At 41.6% G+C, this 23,231-nt stretch overlaps 1 protein-coding gene and 3 non-coding genes across 4 annotated transcripts in view; 3 read left to right on the forward strand and 1 right to left on the reverse strand.

The window, feature by feature from the left end:
- The window catches only part of sntb1 (syntrophin, basic 1), a 20,126-nt gene extending 12,635 nt beyond the window's left edge, over window positions 1–7,491 (reverse strand). Inside the window, exons 1-2 of the mRNA XM_076265985.1 lie at window positions 6,702–7,491; window positions 2,076–2,295 (exon numbers count right to left, since the gene is read on the reverse strand). Coding sequence (XP_076122100.1) covers window positions 2,076–2,295; window positions 6,702–7,227 — 746 coding nt within the window. The 5' untranslated portion in view covers window positions 7,228–7,491. The remainder of the gene's footprint in view (window positions 1–2,075; window positions 2,296–6,701) is intronic.
- A 14,685-nt stretch (window positions 7,492–22,176) lies between these two features.
- Window positions 22,177–22,242, forward strand: LOC143103397 (small nucleolar RNA SNORD75). Its single transcript, XR_012982814.1, has one exon. It is a non-coding gene; the product is annotated as a small nucleolar RNA SNORD75 (small nucleolar RNA).
- Window positions 22,243–22,613: 371 nt separating this feature from the next.
- Window positions 22,614–22,693, forward strand: LOC143103365 (small nucleolar RNA SNORD79). The gene has a single exon (XR_012982784.1). It is a non-coding gene; the product is annotated as a small nucleolar RNA SNORD79 (small nucleolar RNA).
- A 216-nt stretch (window positions 22,694–22,909) lies between these two features.
- LOC143103383 (small nucleolar RNA snR60/Z15/Z230/Z193/J17) lies at window positions 22,910–22,993 on the forward strand. Its single transcript, XR_012982800.1, has one exon. It is a non-coding gene; the product is annotated as a small nucleolar RNA snR60/Z15/Z230/Z193/J17 (small nucleolar RNA).
- Window positions 22,994–23,231: the final 238 nt, after the last annotated feature.

Genomic DNA, 23,231 nt, shown 5'->3' on the forward strand with positions numbered 1-23,231 from the left:
GCGTTAATACTTAATGATATACCAAGAGTATTTTCTGTATGACACTCAAGGATTTCCCTATGTAAGATCTAAGCAGATTCTGTCAATGGTTCCATCAGTGTTGGATGGAAGGCAATTTAGCTTATATTTTTGTTGCTGAATATTGTCTCAAAAAGTAAAAACTTCAAACATGTTTCAAGGGAAAGAATTCAAAAGCCTATCTCATCCCAGTCCCGCCATTGTGTATCACTGGGACTGTCATATTAAGTGGCTTGTCATAAAAAAAAATTGTCTTTAGAATAATGAGCCCCCTGCAGCTATGGGTGAAATGATAACAAAGAAAGCAGGTGCAAAGCTATAACCCATCATGCTGTGTCTATTTATTATTCAAAACTACAAAAGGCAACCTATGCTCAATCAAATAAATCTGAGGGTGAAAGGTAACTCCGAGGACAAGGACTCTTTAATTCCTCATAGGTTCATCTCCAGGTAACCAGAATACTAATTTAAGCAATGAGACCTTTGGAATCTTCTAGAAACACAATCAGCCAACAAACCCACAGCAGATGAACACTGCCATCAGTCAACCCTATAAGTTGCCATCATCGAGTTTCTTCTGTTTTCGTTTCATAAATTAAGAAGTTCCACAATATCAAAACATGCCATAAACTGATGCCTATGGCATAACTCAAGACATTTTTCCTATGCTTTGATAAGAGTTCGTCCCCTTTAGAATTATAAGGTTATATCTGCATTCGGAGTAGTTCTGAGACATTGAGCTTCAACGTTTTAGAATTCTATAGAGTTATATTGATAAGTGGAACAAGCCTCTTTAGATACAATGTCCAAAAATGCATACAACTTCAAGAAACACTTCACCTCACCTTATGAAGCGGTCACAGAATAAGAATAATGTCAATAACTAATTTTGACGAAAATGTCAGATAGAACCTTATAATTCTAAGGGGACGATATTATCATTGTGGTCATAAATTAGACCACAACAAAGGAAAGACTTCAGGGGCCGTATTCACAAAGAATTTTAAGGCTAAAAGTAGCTCCTCAGTGGCGAATTTAGGAGCAACTCCTAAAAATAATGGGCGTGTCACTCCTAACTTTAGGACTCCTAATTTTTTTCCCTAAAAGTAATTCACGAAGCATTTTAGACCTAAAAGTAGCACCTAAGTCTGGGACAGCTTAAAAGTAGTCCAGAGGACTCCTAACTCACTAAGATCTATTCACAAACAGCTTTTTGTGGCATTTCACTTTGCGATGTTTTGAAATGCGTCGCCTATGCGGCAACAGGAGCTTCCAATCGCGAGGGAACAATTTTGCATTCATAAAAGGGATGCAATAACGCCACCAACAACAACCAAAACTACTCATTGTTAACATGTAAATTAAATGTAACGTTTCATTGTAAATCAAATTAAAATGGTCTCTTCTTTGCAAACGTAGGCATATGTGACAGATTAATTCAATAATGTTGCAAAGATACTGCATCAGTCTGTAGGCCTATGTTTCATTAGGCTACTACTGTAGGCTATTTGTTTTGCCTTACTCTTTATTCATTTAGGCTAGGCCTTTTTATTCAGTTATTCATCATCTTCCGTCCTTCGAGCTACTTGTGTAGCGCACGCATTCTCAGACCTGTCACCTGTCACTCATCATCGTAAGGGAGGTGTTTGGAATCATTCCCGCGTTACAATCATCAGCCAATCAAGGTGGTCACTTCAGTCAAGCTCGTGCATGAGTAATGACGTCATCCATAGCAACGAAGACTCACTCTTAGTTTAGGAGTTGTCATTTTTCCTTACTAAGAGTAGGTCTGAAAGGCTTTGTGAATAACTTTTAAGAGAAAACTCCTAGCTAAAATCTTTTAGTGCGATTTAGGAGTACTCCTAGTGGTAAGATAAAAGGCTTTGTGAATACGGCCCCAGGTCATTATTTTACAGCAGTGACCCCTACGTACACACTAGTAACAACCTTTATCCATCATGTTTACTTACTGAACTGATTTCTATTTGTTCAATTGGTCACAGTGCAACACAGAAAAAAATCATTGAGTGGTGTGTAGAGTGCTATGAGGCAGATACCTGTTCTCTGGGTCAGCAGTGCTCAGGTTGCGTGTGATGTAGCACATCTTTAGGGGGATGCACCTGCGGTCCCCTTGCAGAGGGAGGCTAGGCGGGGGGCTGGGCGACTCTGTGTGGGGGCTGCCCAGTCGCGGAGACTCTGGAGGTGGGGTCTCCCAGCCAATCTCCGAGACCGGGGAGCCCTTCTTCACGTAAGGAGTGGCCTCTCGCATGTACTTCACTAAAAACGAGACAAATGCCATGAATGGTATAAAATGTTGCCATTTCTGTGAGGGAGTACAAAGACAGTGCTCTATCAAACATTCCATTTCTGTGTGCCCGCTAAAGTGTTTTGTACAGGAACACGTGCATGTGCATGTGTGTGAATGTGTGATGTGTGGCAAGATAACTCTTCAGACTACCGGTACTTTGAAATGGCAAAATTATTTTACGGTGAACTCTGACGTGGATACTCTCATTTTTACCTGGCCTTACCTTACCTTACCTGTGGCCTTGGTCACCACTGGGAATCACAGACACTTGGTAAAGGACTGTCTCACATAATCATTATGGAATGGCTATAAGCAACCTTATACTTCAGTTCTACAGTGAGGGTCTGAGTAAAGCTACTGTACCTAACCCATTTACAAGAAAAAGCCATGTACTGAAAGTCATGAAAGTCAACAAAACCTCAACAAAAAGCTGGATGCAGTGCTTCAAACTATCGCAAAAAGAACCTCAAAAACAGCTCCCCACAACAGTCATGCAGGATTCCTGGCTGGTATTCAAGGACAGTGCACAGCTGTAAGACAAATTAGCCTAGCCATATTGTGGTTGCCTCATTCTTGTTAAAAGCCGACGTTAAGCCTTAATAACTTCCTTGCATTTCCAACTGATAAACTGGTACAGCTGTCTGCAACATGCAGAAACTGGTAAAGTTAACTTAATACAGACTGAAAGGAAATGAGCTTTTAATCAGTATATATGAAGTACACTGCAATTGTGTTAAGGACATGATCAAAATTATTCTTTAATGGATAACCTATAAACTAATCAGTCTTACAGTGTTTTTGTTACCGCTGAGGGCTGGGTTGCATATAAACAGGCTTCAGTTTAGAGGTCACTTTTCTGTTACACCGGACTATCCAGACCTTATGTAAACATTTGGATCCTTCTCCCGGCTCATTTTACATGACATTGTGGTATCTGGTGACCTACACGCCCCCAGGTGAGCATGTGTGTGTTTAGAGTAAGATTAGATGGAATCCGCGTGACGGCAGGAAACTGGTCAGTCCTGTCCAAAGACAACCCTAACCAAAAGACCCAGTGGCCTGCCACAGACAATCAAGCAATGGTTTACATACCAGCAGAACTACGTGAAACTCCAATGATTTTCCGGGGGTCAGGTATATACAATAAAAAGTATCAGTATTTTATCAAGAAAGACGAGGACACCAAAAACACATAGGAGCTCATAACATCTCATCACAGGAATTTCTTACGATTTAGTCTCATTTCTTTGATATTTTCAAAAATTAACCATTTATATCATTCCTTCTAGATAATGCAAAAAATACCCTAAATAATGCAAATAATGAGTAACTGATTGAAGTGTTGTGGTGGCTTATCTATCCTTCACCACACTGCACTGCAATATAAAGTAGGTCCTTTCACACGGAGAGAAGGCATCATCACAGAAGGCCACTGATTATCCCTGCTCAAGCTGTCACAGGCGTGTTGTATTTGTTATGGCACTGCCGTTGGTGATTGCTGGATAGTTTCAGAGTGAGATCATATAACCACACTGTCTGTGTTTTCTATGTGTGTGTGCACGTGTGTGTTTGTATGTGTGCATGTGTGTGTGTGTGTGTGTGTGTGTGTGGGGGGGGGGTAATGCACATGCCTACAGTATGTAGGGGGTGGGGGGTTTCGCTCCATTCCACCCAATGTCTTTCTCCACACAACCCATTCCATCCTGTAAACCAAGGGAGTTGGGACTTGAGCGGAAATGGAGAGCCCACAGCTGCTGGTCCACTCAGACCGCTAACAGAGACCATGACTCTCCAGTGCTCTGCCATTTAGTTGTCCTAGTAATGGTTTGGGAAGTACTTCCTATCATTTATGCCCTGCGATGACCTCAGTATCTTCCCCTAGGCGTCACAGATAGCAGACAGATAACCACCATGTGTCTTCTTGTCTATGAAACAAACACGCACTGTGCATTTTGATTTGGCTTTGTTTGTAATAATGTCAGAACAGTCTGACACTCCATTGTGAATAAGGTATTCCTTTGCATGCTTTGTACAACCACAGCAAATCTCAAAAGTTGAAATATTTAGGCTATCTGTTCTTTTCTTTCAAGTATGAAACAAAATCAAGCCCAGTGACTCCCGTATGATCTAGTAGATGTGTGTGCTGCCATTGGTCTCGTGAGAAAATGATTCAGCCTGCATGGGTGAAAGTCTTTAAAGGCTACACAAATTATTCATTACCCACATACTTGTGAATGAGAGGCATGGTCTCTTCATCTCATAATTGAATATTTGCTTTGATGGCAGTGTTTCCACAGTCAAGCTTATCGCAATGTCCACATGCTTCAGTCTAATTTTATTTAATAAAAATCACTGGTGAATGGTGCTAATACTTAGTACACATTTGTCTTGTACAATGGAAGTCACTGTTAAAAGCTGCATATTTGTACATTGTGTGAATCAGTAGTTAACATTAAATGTCAGCATAAGCAGGCTTCTGTGGACCTCTCTTAAACAATGAGAGCATTATCTTCATTAAGTGAATCTAGAGAACTGTGGGCTTTGTTTGAGGAGGGGAAAACAGAAAGTAATTGGGCCTTAAGTGGAAAGTGACTAATTAGGGAAATGTAGGGTAAGCTTTGAATACGGGTGGAAAAAAGCACTGCAGAGAAAAGAACAGGTACCGGCCAACATGCTTTTCATCTCCCACAACAGATGAGAATGTGTCGCAGTATAGAGACGCACTGTGAACTTAAGCTGGTCTACAAAATAAAAAAATACAAGAGCAGCCTCATAATGACCTGTGACATACAGGCATTGTAAAACAGTGTTACTGAAAGTGCAGGCATCGCTTGACTTTCCCTTTCCTTTCCATCCTATGCTGCGGCCACTAGCTTTCCCCCCATTTTTATGAGGCTGGGAGCTTTGCTACATACTTGTGGTGGTTATTCAGGCAGCCTCATTTGGCAGCCATTAATGCTAGGCAATCTTGTTCTGATGAATACTGGAAAGACAGGACTCTTCCTTTCAAGCTGGTGGGTGTGGAGATCACTGGAGAGTTAAAAGGATGTGCAAACATAACTGGCAGGAAATGCTGTGATGAGTGAACTATTCAAATGAACCCAAAAACAGAGTGGGGGAGACTGGTGAGTACTTCATGATTCATAGATGACAACTTTGTAGACCAAAAGGCTCAGACACTTTAGTGTTCAATCTGAGTGACAGCACGCCATCAAACCAGCCATTCTATTTCACTAGAAGCTTACCCAGGCTAGGGTTAGTCCAATGATCTAAAAACACAAAAGACTACTTCCTGACACGAGTCAGACCCAAACACACCTGCGCTGCGCTGCGCTCAGTTTGAGATGGGCTCGGGGGAGCTGGGCATCACGTCACACTAGTGCAATGCTCTGGTGCTTCAATTCTCAGGCAGCTTTCAGTATTACTAGCCTATTGCTGTCCATAGACGTGTACGTTTTTAGAACAAATTGAAAATGATTGTGAATTGAATGCCATTTCTGAGTTTTTGGCACAATAAAGTATTCTGACAACATGGTTGGTTACAAAGTATTCTGACATCCAGATGTGGTCATTCATACGGCTGTCCGAGGTCAGCCATCTGAGGTCATATAAAATCTGAAATCTGTAGACCTCATGAAATAAAGTCCTGGTACTAGTATCTAATCTTAAATTCGGTGTCATTAAATATGACTAAGACTATACAAGAGGTTACTTGTCTACATTTATATGAAGCAGAAGCATGGCCAGTAGGCTACTTTAATAAGCACACACGAGGTTCATTGGTCTATGTTCATAGCCTAATATGAAGCCTAATTCGTAGCCTAACCTGAAGGTATCTTGCACTATTCGTGCCACACATTAAGTAACGTTTTATGAAGCTCATAATATGCTACTAGTGATTCATTGTGGCTACAAGGACAGGACTGCACTTTAATCACTCAGTGTAGCCTATTGTGGAACAAGTAATTGACTATTAACTCTGATTGCGAAAGCCCTGTGTATCGTAAGCTTCTCGGTAAAGAAGAAAGAACTGCATGTCACTGGAATCGCACATGCTCTCCCTACGCGGAAAATATTTGACTGGATCGCAAACCATACTACTGTAAATCCACTGTCGCAAAGGGAAAGTTTGTGTAACCTTGAGAAGGTTTACGAGGGAATATTCCCTCGCGTTCGCCAGGAGAAAACGCATCTAGTCACTGAATACAAATGCCAAACACACATTACCAACTGAGGTTTTCTAAATTGCGGAATTTGTTCATTCTCCCTAGAGATTCTCATTCCTCCACTATAGCAGCTGTAATGATGACCATGAACAGGTGGTCGGACAGTTTCCTGAAGAAGGCTATTTACAACAGACCTCTGTTATTCTCACCTTCCAGTGTTACCTCTTTCCCCGCGCGTTTGAGCACTTGAACCGCCTCGTCATGAGTAGCGTCTCGCAGGTTCATCCCATTCACCGACAGTATCGCGTCCCCCACGTACAGTGCTTGGGTTTGATCCGCAGCAAGACCCTTAAAAATCTTACTTATGAGTATAGGCATCTTATTCTCTTTTCCGCCTTTGATACTTATTCCAAGTCCCCCCACATCTTGTTTAACCACTTTGACGCATCTTTTTCTGTTCGCAATTGCCTCTGGCACTTGTTCCGGTAAATCCGTGAAAGCCGTTCGTACGCCCGTCGTCGGACTGTTCGTAAGGTCCGGGTGATTGGTGCTGGTCGCGTAAGATCCATTAGTGATCCCGTTCAAGTTAACTTTCTCTCCCAGATCTTCGCAACTCAATGTCAGAGCTTCCTCGTTCAAGTTGGCCAACACTTTGTGCCACCGATCCCGCACGAATACCTCCAAAAATCCACTTTTCTGCACTCTGTTACCAGACACTGGTAATGCTACCGCCATCTTTGGAGCATAGTTTATAATGCCATGTGATTTAACACGCACAGGACTTTCGACCCCAAACTTTGAAAGCTCTGATGGCTCAATTTGTCTGGGGACTTTCGCTCTCTAGCACTCCATATCTTTGTAGGGTGGAGCAACATCAGTGGAGAGCAGACAATCAGTTCTCATGTGGGTAGTGTGGGAAGGTGTTCGCTCTCGAAGACGCCAACCTTCTGCGGACATCTAGGCTAGCCTACTTGTTCGTTGGAACAATTCTTGAAATGTTCATAGTGTGCCAATTGTTTTGTATTATATAGCCTACAACACGCAACGCATTGTTTGATTCCTACCACGAATAGGAGCTCTGTTTAGACAAACTTAAATTTCGAAGATAGGCCTACAGCCAATTGATAAAATATTTCTATCATATTACATACTTGTCAAGAAGTTAAAGTTACTTCAACATACTTTTTACTGTAAGCAGAATCCATATAGGCCTATGATTGTCATACATGGGTAAACTAATGTAACCTAAACCTAAGTCTAAAACTTTTTGCCATCAATATTAGGCGTTGTTGGTTATGGATTCTCATCGAATGAGTGTATCAAATCTTCGGTAACAGCTGTTTACGTTTGGCATACTCCACGCTTCATCACACAGTAGGCTACAGTAATGTCATGACTTGCTGCCCTTTACCTCACAGAAATAGGGTTTTGCTACCATCTACTGGATGAATGAAATAGGCCACACTCCTGCTGGCCAAGCACTCAGTGCTAAGCACTAGGCCAATGGTCAACTGGTCAAGCATTGTTCAGCATACTGAAGTTTCTCTCCATGCACTTGGGGAAACTTTGACCACTGTGAGTGAGATCAAATTAAATGTGCCCTGACCCTGACTAATGTTTTAAATCCTCTAAATGTAAAAGGCAAAACACATTTTGAGCCAATGGCTGTAAGGCAAACTGAGATTATAGCAGGGATGGACAAAAATACATCAAAATGTATTTTCAAATAAAATATTAAATAGCCTACCTTGATTTTAAGTGTATCAAAATTAACTACAACATTCAGTGGCCACCCCATGTATCAAAATACTATTTTTTATATTTTGAAAATACTAAAAATACTCTTTAAAGGGAGCATGAAATCACTTTGAAACCTTCCATGTCTGTCTAATATATTCCTTCATCTCACTGACTTTGTTGATAAAGTGGGCAGTGTTTGAGAGTACAGCTTTTCTCTGCCTACAAGACATGCCATACATCTGTATATCAACTGCTTACCTGCCTGTAATATCTCATAGCCGACTGTATGTACTCACAAAGTCACAGCTGAACTTGTCAAGTGGTACAAACTAACCATGAACCTACTGAGAGCACAGTAACCCAATGCAGTTATATTACCTTAAAATAATGGCTTCAAACTCATGGTACACTAATATATAATTTATGAAGTCTCTGACATTTTCAATGATGCCCAGAATGTTATTGCACTGCGTAAAGCTGTTGATCAGGTAGGATCATGACCCTTTTAGTTGGTTTTTAACTAACTGGGTACTGTGTAAGTGCTGAATTGATGCCAATGGGCATAGATATGGATAATACACGAGGCAACTTTTTGAGCAATGTTACAGGAGACCACATAATAATTTCCATGTGTTTTGATGATGTAGGTAACAGAGGTCATTGTGTTCTCCTTTACACTTATTAAAGTTCTCAAGAAACTAATGGTTAAAGTTCTCAAGAAACTTGAGGTTGGTGTGAGAGAGGGTGTGAATTGTGTGTGTGAGCATTGAGCAACCTACATGGTACTCATCTTGCACTGAATGATATTCCCGAATCTCAATATTCTGATCACAACAAATTACAGTGAGCACCAGTCATTTTTATGATGTCATCTTATCACCAAAAGTAGGCTATGCCTATTGGTTTTACCAAAAATATTGGACAATATTTTTAAACTACAAAGATGTAAATCAGGTTTCTCGGCCAAGTAAGGAATTTGGTCTCTGCATTTATCCCATCTGTGAATTAGTGAACACACAGAGATTAGTGAACACACAGTAAACACATATTGAGGAGAAGCAAACACTAACCCGGAGCAGTGAGCTGCCTTGCGGCGCTCGGGGAGCAGTGAGGGGTTATCGCTCAAGGGCACTTCAGCCATTCCCACTGGTCGGGGATCGAACCGGCAACCCTCCGGTTATTAGTCCGAAGCCCTAACTAGGCCATGACTGCCCCTACACACCTATGTATGTATATGTATACACACCTATAAATTAGGCAGCTAGCGGATGGTGAGGTGGTGTTTGCTGTATGTGACAAAAAATATTTTAGCTTAGAAACTGCGTATAACATCGCTTAAAGTGCCTTTAAATACATCTATCATAAATACTGCCCATCCCTGGATTATAGCATGCCTGCCTCTGTTGTAATCAGAAGCATGGAAATGAATTGTGGTGTCAAGCCACTCTTACATAGGCCTAGTCACACAGCATCAGTGGAATAGCATGAATAGTTTTCACCATTTTTCAACTGTACTGTATTTGAAGCAGCAAGATCAGCACCAGCAGAACAACAGCTCGAGCTACATGCATATCATTTCTATTGTGAATGCTTAAAGACATATGTTCATTGGCATATAACCAATGTCATGCAACCTATTCTTTCAATGACATCAAAACGTGATCACACGAAATGTGATGAAAAAAGTACACAAACCCACCATGCACTGTATGCACAAACCTATGCTTCACCAAAATGTATCTGTGTACTTATACACAGTATAAGCTACTACACTATCAAGTGTAAGAAACGGATACACTTTAATTGACCACTGTTAATTTCTGTGTTTGCAGAAATTGGATTAGAATGAGTCGGTAATCTCACTTCTTGTCGAACACCTTAATGCTTTATGTACTCATTTATATATTGGCATAGGTTTTGTGTTTAAAAGACCAATAGAACATCTGCTTAATGCATTTAGCCTACTATCAAATCCTCAAATTCTGGCTAATGAAGGAAACGGTATACTGTGCTTTAAAGTGTAAATGAGATCTGGTAGAATAAATGGTCTTTGTAGTGTTAATAAAGCTTCTAAGCAAAGAAATGCCAAACAGTAGATATAATTACTATAATAAGCACTGCTTCAAAAATGGCCGCAGTGAGTTCAACAGTCAGCAGGTATTTTAGTCTACTATCAACTATTCTACTAATGAGGAACATCAATGCATTCAGTGAGATGCTCCACAATCTACAACAACCTTGTAATCATGTTCATTCTGTAGTTTATTTTAGGGTCTCTTGACAATAAGGTCAATATGATTGGCAGCAACTGAATCTATTAAAGGTTCCGTTTGACATCTTCAGTTCTTTTCTATACTACAGTATATCCCATATTCAAGAATAGTTTTCAATAATTCTCATCATGGCACATACATTATGACTGTGATTCTGCTCAGGCTGTTACATCAAAGTCAAAGTCAAAGTCAAAGTCTGCTTTATTGTCAATTTCTTCACGTCAAGACATACAAAGAGATCGAAATTGCGTTTCCTACTATCCCACGGTGGAGACAAGACATATTTTACCAATTAGGTCCACAGACAAACATAACATTCAAGTAAACAATAAAAAAGTAAAAATAAGAAGGCACATACAATGAAGAAATAAGAGCAGCAAAATTTGGTTGAAATTGTGCAATTGTGCATACAGTAGACAGATAATAGTGCAAAAGTCAGGCCAATAAATGGCTGAGGTAGTTTTGTTTGACCTAAGTATGCAAGTGGCATAGTGGTGCAAGTTATGTAAGAGCGTGTGTTTAGAAGTGTTCAGGACAACAGGACAACAACAACAGGTTGCAAAGTGTGCAAGTGTACAAGTGGAGTAGTGCAAGTGGAGTAGTGCAAGGCAGCCATTGTGGGTCCAAAGGATGTTATGTAGCTGAGGGTGGAGGGGGGAGAGGGGGGAGAGAGTTCAGGATCCTAACAGCCTGGTGTATGAAGCTGTTGGTGAGTCTGGTGGTGCGGGAGCGCAGGCTTCTGTACCTCTTCCCAGAGGGCAGTAGATCAAACAAATTGTGAGCGGGGTGACTTGCATCACTCACAATTGTGGTCGCCTTGCGGGTGAGGTGGGAGGTGTAAATGTCCTTCAGGGAGGGGAGTAAAGCACCAATAATCCTTCCAGCTGTGTTCACTATGCGCTGCAGGGCTTTCCTGTTGTATTCAGTGCAGTTTCTGCCCCACACAGCGATACAGCTGGAGAGGATGCTCTCAATGGTACCTCGGTAGAATGTGGTCATGATGGCTGGAAGCATCAATCTGGCTGACAGCAATCTCACATATGAGTCTCTTTTTTCCAGGTGGGTGAGGGCTGGGTGGAGGGCAGAGCAGATTGCATCCTCTGTGGACCGTTTGGCTCGGTATGCAAACTGGAAGGGGTCCAGGGTGGGGGGGAGAATGGATTTGATGTGTGACATGACAAGCCGCTCAAAGCACTTCATGATGATGGGTGTCAGTGCCACGGGGCGGTAGTCATTGAAGCAGGATGGAGCAGTTTTCTTCGGCACAGGTATGATGGTGGCAGCTTTGAAACATGATGGGACGATGGCTTGCTTCAGGGAAGTGTTAAAGATGTCTGTGAAGACATCCTTAAGCTCCTCAGCGCAGTCCTTCAGCGCCCGACCTGGGATGTTGTCTGGGCCTGCTGCCTTATGGGTGTTGATCGCAGCAAGTGTCCTCTTCACGCTGTCGGCAGAGAGGCACAGGGGCTGCTCGTGTGGAGGGGGAGGGGTCTTCTGTGGGCAAGTGCTGTTTTGTGCCTCAAAGTGAGCAAAGAAGCGGTTCAGATTGTTGAGCAGAGGGATGTTGCTCTCACAGCTCTGTGGCGCGGGCTTGTAGTCCGTGATGGCCTGAATGCCCTGCCATAGGCTTTCACCCCCTCTGTGTTAACAGTCTGGGTGGTTCAACCACAACACAACAATTGTTTTTGTTTCTGTTCAACAAAAATCCAAATATACCAGTATTAAACAGTACATGTCTGGTGTTCAAATGCCTTTCAGATTGCTTGTCTATGCTGGCCCTTCAAAATCATATAAATAGGGGGTGATGTGGGGCAACAGCGCCCATACCTCCCTTGGGTCCACGTGCCCACAGGTACCTGGGTTCGAGACTAACCCGGGTCATTTCCCAATCCAACCTCATCTCTCTGTCCCACTCATTTCTTCAGACCAGTTCCATTGTTCAGCGCAGTATATGACATGAACATATTGAACAAATAAGTGCAAAATCTCAACATCCACTGTTTTTACAGTTACATCAGTGTAATAATGAACTAATGAGGATTGCTTCTCAGTCACACTTTACTAATTAGCAACACCTAATTTCTGAGGCTACACATGAAAAGAATGATTTTAGTAACTAAGTATAGTATTTTTCAAGGATGCAAAATGCAGTCCTAAGGGACTATTTCTAGTAGTGCACGAGCACATTAGAAGCAGGAAAATGCTGGTGATAATGAGACTCTAATGAGAGTAATAGGCCAGTACACATCACAGGAGCCCCTGGACAATACAATTTCCAATTTCACCCCCTCTGTGTTAACAGTCTGGGTGGTTCAACCACAACACAACAATTGTTTTTGTTTATGTTCAACAAAAATCCAAATATACCAGTATTAAACAGTACATGGAAAAGAAGTTTAGTTTTTAAAGGAACCATATGTAAAAAATGTATTTCAATTAATCATAAAATGGCCCTGATATGTCACTAGACATTAAGAAATCATGTTCATTTCAAATACTTATATTACTGACAACAGTAGTCCGGCCAGGATATTGTCATTTAAAAAGTGAAGTTGCAGCCCTCAACTAATGTTGATGTTGTGTTTTGCATGTCATGTTGTGTTTTGGCCTGATGCGCCACCCTCCACCAAGGGCGCGGGAAGGCTGCAGCACCCCCTGCTGGCAGGAGATAGATTTTTAAAAAATATTATATACATGTTTAAATAATTACTAATTCGCTGTCTGACATTATTTATATTTTTGTATGTGAAATGATGAGTCAAATAACAAAAAAGGGTTATGGATAGGTTCGAATATAGGCTACTAAAAATGAACAGTTATAGAGATCAACGTGAACGTGAGTCAGTTACTGTAAGAACCGTAGCGTGGTTTCAGCTAGGCCTATGTGATAGCGATCTACGGTTGATATAGGTCTACATATTCTATGCGATTTACACGTTCAAAAAAGCATGGATAAGCTGAAAGAAACTTTAATTGTGTTTTACAGTTTTGCAAAATTAATAAATGTATAGCTAGTGAAATCATTTCACTATCCTAGTCGCTAAGATAGAAATTATTAGGACACATACTTGCTGTGGAGACGACACACTTTAGGCTATTCAGAAATTATTTGCGAGATCATTGCAGCCTGATTATTAGCCTATATTTAAAGCCTAACATCTCTGGTGTGGTTTTGACGATCAGAAAAGTAATTTTCCTTAGCTATACTGAAATAGGCTAATGATGTCAAGTGCACTTCTGTGGGGTTAGGGTGGGCGAGATGGCTTCGGATTGCTGTCGCGGAACATTGGAATTTGTGGCTGCCCAGGACTTTTCTAAAACTTCTCTCTATCACCCGCACACCGCGCTAAAATGATGTATTTAGCAGTCAAAATCCGAAACATGTCCAGGAGGGGAGAAATCGTCAGACATCCATTATTTTTGTTATTCAGCACCCCTGGTCAAAAATAGGTTCCCGCGCGCCTGCCCTCCACCTATCTACTAATCACGAAGTCAGTAGTGTTTCGGCATCCGGGTTGGCAACCTCGAGTCTGGGGGGAGGGGAAGGGGATACACCGCTCTACAGTTTTGGCCAAAATCTTACATATGGTTCCTTTAAGAAGAATCTTTTGCATAATTCATTAATTTATTTGAACACATTAACACCTCATCCCTGCACACTCCAGGGACAGACCTCTCAGTGCTGTCCTGCTTTTCCATTTGGTATAACAAACCACTGGTTTGTGTGTGTAAAACTGGTGACTTACTAAAAAAATGAATTCTACTCTCACGAGGAGATGGTTGTTTCAGTCAGACAAAAACAGCTGGAACAATACCATGTGTGACTCAGTAGGTGGCACTATTATGCAGAATATCACTTTTATATTTATATTATAATTATATTAACAATGAACAATATTCTGCAAACATGCAAGATATTTTTAACAGATGAACAATGAGGGACAATGGCAAGGCCACATGTTTAAATGTGTTAATTTCATGATTATATGTTGTTTATGAGATTATATCATTATTTTCCATAATTTGTTTAGTTTGTATATCACAAACAAGAAATAGGCTCAAGCAGGAGAGTGTATATTTAAATGGAGAAAAATTGGGCAGCATGTATGATCACATTTACAGCACTTACAAGGCGGAAATTCTTATACACCTCCCAGGCTCTCCTTGGATTGCACTGCAAAAACCAACAGCTCACTGAAACATATTTGATTTGTGCTGAAGAATATGATAGTGTTTGCAGGGTTTCAGATCAGAATCACAAAACGTCATGGTGAATGCCACCATCATGTCATTAACATGGAATTGAGGATGTCATGAAACTAGTTATCCTAAAAATATTTATTAAAAACTTGCATAATGTACCTATAAAAAGTGACCAATATTGTGCTACACTTACTGAACTAATGGGTGGGATGAAAGCCTAAAAGTTGTGAAAAGTTGACATGATCTGTTCTACATTTAGGAAACACATTCACCTTTGCATATTTGTACTGAAGTCCCTATGACTGAGCTCCTCCATCAATCTGGGAGGTCCAACACGGGTGCAAACCTCCTCTAACGTGATGGTTTTCACCCACTGATTACAAATGCGGTCAAAGGAACAAAGGGGCAACTATAGCTGCAGCTCTGCTCTGTCTCAAAGAATAACTGCTGTTCCCCTGAGGAGAACGAGTACTTAGTGCTCTGGAAAGAGCTGCACACAGTGACATGTACCCAACCTCCAGATGTGTGGCAGGGTTCAGAGGGTCACGTTGGCAAGCTGAACACACACAGGGACATTTAACACCCTCTAACCAATCCGCGGCCTCCCTGCATAAAACATATGTATGTGTGAAGTGTAATGATTTGTGAAATATGATTTATGAGTGAGGTATGGTCAGTGTTGTCTTTGACCGTTTCTTGGCTGGACACTTTCTGTTAGGTTACACACAATCACTGTGCTGTGAAACTGACATGGAATTATTATTCACGGTTAGCACCTACTGGTTTCCTTGTCCCCGATACAGTTGTTCTACCTGTATACCTGTTGTATACCTGTTCTCATATTGTCTTGGCAATATCAAGCAAATGACAGGGAGCAATTACATGCAGTGTTTATAAAGTGGCTATTTGCAGATGACAAACTATAGATCTAACTGACATCAACCACTTTCCTTAAATAAATACAACATTGAATCAACTACGTAAAGCAATAACTCAAGTGATTCAGCTATGGGTTGTATAGAAAATACAGATTGATGGGTAAATTTAATATGGAAAAAGCATTTTCCTGCTTGTCACATGGGGACTTTCTTATATGGCAAAAAGTGATAAGTCAGCAAAACAGAACAATCTCTGGGCCATCAGAAGATTACGTAAGCCCATGTTAACAATATCCATATTGTACATGCAAGGGATGGCTTGGCAGGAGGATTATGTAACTTTCCTTAGGGTTCTTATGGGTGATTTAGCTCAGTTTAAACTATATGAGTGGCCTCCCCATCTTCCTCCACATGTTACCGGCCATATTTCTTCTATTTTTTCTCTCCGACTCCTGCAAAAAAAAAAAAAAAACTTCATGGTCACACACACACACACACTCCCCATCTTTCGCGTGTGTGTGTGCATGTATCACCTCTCTCCTCCCAGTGCGGAGTCCCATTTCCTCTGTGATTCATCCCCACAGCTCTGCCCCGGCTCTGGCTCTGCCTGAGGAGAGAGCGGTGATTTACAGGGCTCTCCTCCTCAGCCCTCAGATCACAGGCAGCGGCCGCTAGCCGCCAGCCCTGCGGAGTCCGGCCCAGCCCAGCCCAGCGAACCACCCCTGCTAGCAGCACTCCCCTCCTCCTCCTCCTACCCTCCCCACGGCCTGAAGAAGGGCCACCCTGTCCTTGATACCTCTGGACGCCGTCCAGGCCGCCTTAACTGAAAGCAGGCCCACGTACGCAGAGAGTGCAAGTGTGGCGCAGCAGCTTCCGTCATAGGGGCAGGATGAAATGATTAGGATGATTGTGAAATCAAACAAGGAGGGAGGGAATGGGTGGGGGAGGGTGGGGACCCACCCCTTAAGACAGAGGTTGGTGCTCTGCCTCTCTTTCTCTCTCTCTCTCTTGGTCACTCATTCTCTCTCTCTCTCTCTCTGTGTGTCTTTCATTATACTCTCACTCTCTCTGTGTCTCTTGTTTTCTCTAACCGTTGTTTAGTGTAGAGAGGGGGCCAGATGGGGGAACGTGAGCACATGTGGAACCGTTATGGTGGCTTTGGTTGTTTGCTGCTCTCCCACGGTGAATGCTGGTAATATTTACCATATTGTCAGCTGGTCACTGCTCATGGCTGACCTGTCTGGCTGGGAGGGCTTTTGCTCTGACTTCACATGTGAATGTAATGTATGTGTGATGGAAGAGAACAAATACACTGCTAGTGTATAATGTGTCCATACCTGTAAATGTGGAAAAGCTTTAACAAAACAAATGTTCACATAAGGTCTACATACTGCACATGGGCCATGTTAACATGTAGCAAGAGTTGAACATGTCTGAAAGAAAGTGAAAATATATATATGTGTGTGTGCGTGTGAGTGTGTGTGTGTGTGCGTGTGTGTGTGTGTGTGTGTGTGTGTGTGTGATGTTAATGTGACCACATTAAACATGGAACTTGTCCCTGGTTATTCCGGAACCAACAAGAAACACAGACGTAGGACATTTTCAGAATGCAGTTTCAGCCCCAGCTTCAGAATGATATATTCAAACAAACAGATAGCTCAACAAACCCTAATGGTACAGAAAGTTTCTCTTTCTGAAAAAAAAAAGACTTTAACGTAGATAACCAAATAAGGACTTCTGGCATTCATTTTTTCTGGTACAATTTCCTCAATCTCAAAATACCCCCCCCTGTTGAATGTAATTTTGAGTGTAAAAACAGCTAATGTTATGAAACAATAAATGTACTGAGGGCTGAAAGATATATTGACCTCACAGAGCAATTCAGTTCATGGAGTCTTTTAGGGGCATTCAGACTGAGCTTAAGGACACTGAGGGCTCTGCAACAGATCAGGATAGGCCCACAAACACACATCGAAACACTTTTATACTTATAAAGAGAAAAAATGTCCTCCGTTACTGATGATTACAGATGGAAAGACAGAATGACCACAGAACAACAAACCCTCAAGTTCCTGGCATATTCTGAGTAAGAGAGAAGATCCTTATATCGTTTGTAAATAAATACACTGTGCTTGACAAATGGCAGATCTGCTAATCCCTCTTGTGAAATCCAGATCCAGTAAGCATGCTGTTGTGGCATGTTTGCGTGCTCTTGCTATGTTAATGGATGGATGCTAGGAATGGGTGGTGCACCAGAGGGGAACACCCCCACATCGATTCACATGGTGGATTGGCTTCATCTGTTAATGTTTGAGCTGTTTTGATCCCATGTGTTACAAGAAAGTCACTCTTAAAGATAGTGATCTAGCTAACTGTTCTAGCCCCGTCAACACTGGTGTGAGTCTACAGGATTATTATCATTTTCTTATAGTAGAGGCATCTGAAGTATCACCCTATTGACAATGGCATCTTACAGCTGGTTGTCAGACCCCCCCACTCAACGCTGGATGTCAATCATGCACCTGATCTATCTTTCCTCAAATCACAAATGACCTCCAAAAAAGCAAACAGGCAACACTGACACTGATTTCATGAAACTTCGCTTTAGTATGACAAAGGCCAGCCCTTGGACTTCCACAGACTAGTAAATGGTGACTCCAGGTGAAGTCCAGAAACACATGTTTGTTCCATGGAGGTGTTCTATAGAACTGTAGAGATGAGAGAGATAAATGACCGCAAACTGAACCATTAAACAAACTGGTGGGCATATGTTTGACAATAAAGTTCAGGACAACTAGAGGGCGCCGTATCTTCATGTGTGAGCAGAGGCAGAGGCTGATGTTTATCACCATAGAAACCAGCAAACAAATCCTTCCCCTTTAATACCATGTATAAAAAGCTACTTGTGCAACAGCATTAACTAAACGGCGTATCCACCCCTGTAGTGGATGTGATATAGTCATGCCAACAGAGACTGGCATCACTTTCCAAACTGTGCTTTCAGCCTCTACACTACGCTGTATTGTAGGTTTCTTTTTTATTTTGGGGACTTTCCATTTGTGTTTGAGCAGCTGTTAGCCCTTGAGGTCAGCTCTCTCCAAATGCATCTGTATTCTTTGTGTATTCACTGCCACTAGCATGTCCCTAGAAGATGGAGCCACAACCACCACCATGAAATCCTATTAGATCTATATATCTATTCTACATTATTCAGAGTGAATTATTGTTCATAGTCTTTATCCTATTCTATTCATATTTATCTAACATTTTTAATTATAATTGATTTATTGAAGCATTTGTATTTTTGTATGTGGGTCTTTGTAAGAATTCCTACTGCCACACATCTATCTATCTATCTATCTATCTATCTATCTATCTATCTATCTATGTATCCTTCCATCCATCCATCCATCCATCCATCTACCAGGGATGTAAATTAGCACCAGACGTCAGCCTATGCTGGTAAAATATGAAAGTGGCTGGTAGATTTCTAGGATTTAATATCGAGTGGTTATTGAATTTGACCAAAAATCTGCCGGTGGCTGGTAGATGTACATATTTTCAAAATGAAATTTCCACTCCTGCTAGTGTTTGTGAGCTTGTGTTGCCTCAGTGACGTGTGCCTTTCTCTGACCCATGGGGAGTCCAACTACTGGGAGAGTTTGTCAGTTTTCACACAATGTTGCAAAAAGGACATCAGTTTCCGGAGGTTAAAAGCTCTATAAGAAATCAAGATCATACAACACTGTACCCACCCACACACATAGACGGCCTCTCTCTCTCACACATACACACACACACACACACACACACACACACACACTCTCTCTCTCTCTCTCTCTCTCTCTCTCTCTCTCACACAAACACACACACACACACACACACTCACAAACACATTACCTCACTAGTTCTGAAGAGATAGGCTGCATGAGGGGAGACACCTGGTCAAATTGCGGAGACCACTCTCAGCATTATGCAGACTTGAGCAGGACTGCAGCTTTATGACAAATGGATCTGTTGTGGTGGGTCTCCGAACACTCTCTCCTTCAATTACACTTTTGAGAATAAGAGTTGTGGCTGTGGTGGGGAAATTGCAGACACCCTCATCCTCTCATGATAAGCATAACTGTGAACAGAACACACTATGCCTGAAGGACATTGTCTTAGACTAGAACTGACTGATTGTATACATCACATGTCCAAGTGGTGAAGTTATTCATGGTAAGTTGAGCTGGTAAGGGCCACCTATTGCGTTAGCTGGTGTGGCTCACTGCCCTTGTAAAAGCAACTGACTGTAATGGTCTAGAATGCTGCTAATTAAATGTGGCCAACAGCCTCCAATCGTCTCCCTGGTTGCCAAGCCACAAGTGCAGAAGGAGGATGTGTTTGTGTCCCGTCACAGTCTCGGCATGCTTGCTGGAAGAGGGAATGAGCAGTCTTGGACCAGAGGCAGAGCTATCCAGAAGAAAGCCCAGAGAGAGTTCAACTAGCTGTCACGATACTGCAAACAGAAGATGTTTTGTGGCCATCCAGCAGGTGTCTTTTGAACATGCTAACAAAAACATTTTCTGTAAACTTCTTTGTGGCCATAGGGTTAACTGCTGAGCAATTCCAAAATTCAACACATACTGTAGGGCTACACACGATTTTTACTAGACTTGACTAGGGATACAAGTGTGTCCTAAATAGGAAATGTTCAGTTGTGAAACTCTGAACGCTTTGCATCCACTCTTAATGAAACCCCAGCCGAATGGATGTCAGTAAACAGCACAGATAAGAGAACACATACAAGACATGTAGTGTACAGCTTCACCACACCACTGGAATGAACGCCTAATTACTAGCTGCTTCGGTCTGACAGGGCGCGTGCGGAGAGATTCATGACATGGTATGTTAACTATGTGTTTGGTGTATTCATTTGAGATCTTTAGTGACCGCCCAATCATCTCCTCATCTCGGAAAATCTTTTAATACATAATTCTAATTTATGGTCCATGCATTCCCCCCACCACCACTACACACACACGCGCGCACACACACACAAACACACACACATGGAACCAGAACCAGACCAGCATCTTGCAATAACCATCACTGTAATCACCTGTCATCAAGACAATCAAGATTGATGGGAAGGGGCCTAGCATTGGCTTCAGATGCGAGTTATATGCAGTGGGTGGTGAAATATCACGATCTGGTTTGAATTGACTGACGGTTTACCATTTGACTTATTAAACAGAACAAGTTACAATTCTGTGGAGAAATAACATAGTGATGGCGTCAAGACAGAGTCAGGACCGAGTCTTTCAGGCCAAGAAGACTGAGTCGAGATCAAGACCATTGTTTTTTAAATGCAGCCGAGACAGAGTATTTGAGGAGGCAAGACTGAAAAAGTATTCCGTTTTCACAATTTTGATTTGATTAGATTTAATACCCCTGTTAATATCCAACAGTTACCATAGGGTAGACTGAGGATTGTTGACTATAGGAGTAGTACACTCCTGTCTTTTCATGGGTTTCATCAGGTCCCTTTCCACAGGTGTATAAAATCAAGCACCTAGATTATGAATGCAGACTGCATGGTGCTTGATTAATTCACTTGTGGAAAGGGACCTGATGAAACCCATGAATACCTTACCTAACCTCTTCTTTTTTTTCTGAAAAAATAGTTTCAAGACTGAATGGAGGATACAAGGGCCTTTTGCAAACAAACCCCCCCCCCAATTGTATTGACTCAATACAATTGTTTCTCCTCTATGGCACAAACACATTTAAAGTAAAATTCCTGCCATGTATTCTTTCAGCCTGTACACCTAACACAGGTGATGTCATGAATGAACTCATCTACCTGAAGAGTTGTGCTAATTAGGAATAGGAGTTTAATTAGCACAACCAGAGACTTTCTAATGAGGAGACACAGCACTCAAAAAAATCCTCCATAGAAATGCATGGGGTTAGTTTGTAACGGCAATATGGCAGTTGTCTACACATATCCCGCTCCTTCCGCGGCAAAAAAGTCGACATGTGAATACATTGTGCCAATCATGGTGTTGTGATCTCGCCGCTGGAGCAAGGTTGGTGACGGTGTCGTGGCAGCCTAGTAGAGGGACTTGCCTAAAAGGACTTTGGCACAACTCTTCAACCAGATAGATTAGCTAATTAGTGAAATCACCTGTGTTAAGTGCACAGGTAGAACCAATACATGGTGGTAAGCCTTAAGGCCTTTACTTTGACAATATAAAAGCCAACTCCATTCTTTCCCATCCAGCTAAGGCTTAGGTAAGTCTGATGAAGTGGTGGCTGTGTAGTGAGTGCTTGTTGAATATGTATGTTTTTAGCATGTTGTATTATCATTGTGAAGTTTAAAGGTTTATTTTTTTAAAGTATGAGCGTTATATAAAGTGTTTGCAATGTAATCTTTTGATTGCAACTTCAGCAAAGCATATGCCTAGTGCATTCAATTAGTAGTTGCGCAATGACCTGACTTCCAATAATTTCCCCTACAGAGAATAGACATGACTTTGGCCTGGGTTCACTGCTGGTAAGGAATTAAAACTTCTTTGTCACATCTAATGTTGATGCTCGTTGCTAATGATTAGTAAATGTGTAAGAGTAGTGGACAGAAGTGATTTCTGAGCACTTTTTAATCTGATGTTTTATTGTGTATAATCACATGTTTGGAATGATCTGCCCTTGGGTCATGCATGTTTCCTATCCATTTTTTTCTAGTGTCGGATAACACTTGGCCATGGATAATCCACATAAAGGTATTAATGCCTAATTTGTTTAATTGATGACAGTTCTGTGTAAAATTGTTATTTGCTGCTATGATTCCCATTTGCTACTGCTGAGGAATTATGATTACCCAACCATTTAACTTGTGTTTCTGAGGCACAGTGATTATGTTTTAATGCCCTAAAATGAAGGCTTCTGACTTGGTTTTTATTTCCTCACCTTGGGGAGAGGAGCAATCTGCATCAGCTGTCTCGCTGGTAAACCATCTCCATATATGGGTGTGCATTTGACTTGCTGTATTATGATTTGTTAAAAAAAAAAATGGGAATCTCTCTGAATAAGAGTGAAGGAGAATCTTTTTCTGAAATGGCATCATGTATGAGTCTTGTGATGTTCTTGTGTGTTGCATCCTAAAAGCGGGTCACCTGTGTTGTCACAGGTATTGATTTGGGGGAATTGTGCTAACCTAGAAGGGTTGTTGAGGAGCACTTGCAATGTTGAGCCTGCACCCCGGGTTAAGTGGAGCTGCCATTAATGTGCTTATTTGGTAAGTTGTGGTGTTAATCCACTGCTGGGTGTTGTGTAGTGTTGATACAATGATGACTGCATAGTTCATCTTATGTTCCATGATGAACCAAGAGCATTGTCTTTCGCTCCTATCTGAAGTATTCATGCAATATTGTGCCTGATGCTGTGGTTACTGGAGGTACGTGACTTGTACATGTTTGTTTTTGCAGGAAGATGGTGGTAGATGCCTCGCTGGATCCATGTTAATGGTGAGTATTGAGATTATATTTATATTGCAGCTCTGCCATACAGTGATGGCATAATTCAGCTGATGTCCTATGGTGATCCAACACATTTTTTTGCTTCTAGCTGATGTCTCGTTGTATTGGCAGTACTGCTCTGT

The sequence above is a fragment of the Alosa pseudoharengus genome, unplaced genomic scaffold (assembly GCF_046254945.1).
Source record: "Alosa pseudoharengus isolate Yale_2024_CS ecotype anadromous, Long Island Sound unplaced genomic scaffold, YU_APseudo_1.1 YU_APseudo_1.1_scf_4, whole genome shotgun sequence".
Taxonomy (NCBI): domain Eukaryota; kingdom Metazoa; phylum Chordata; class Actinopteri; order Clupeiformes; family Clupeidae; genus Alosa; species Alosa pseudoharengus.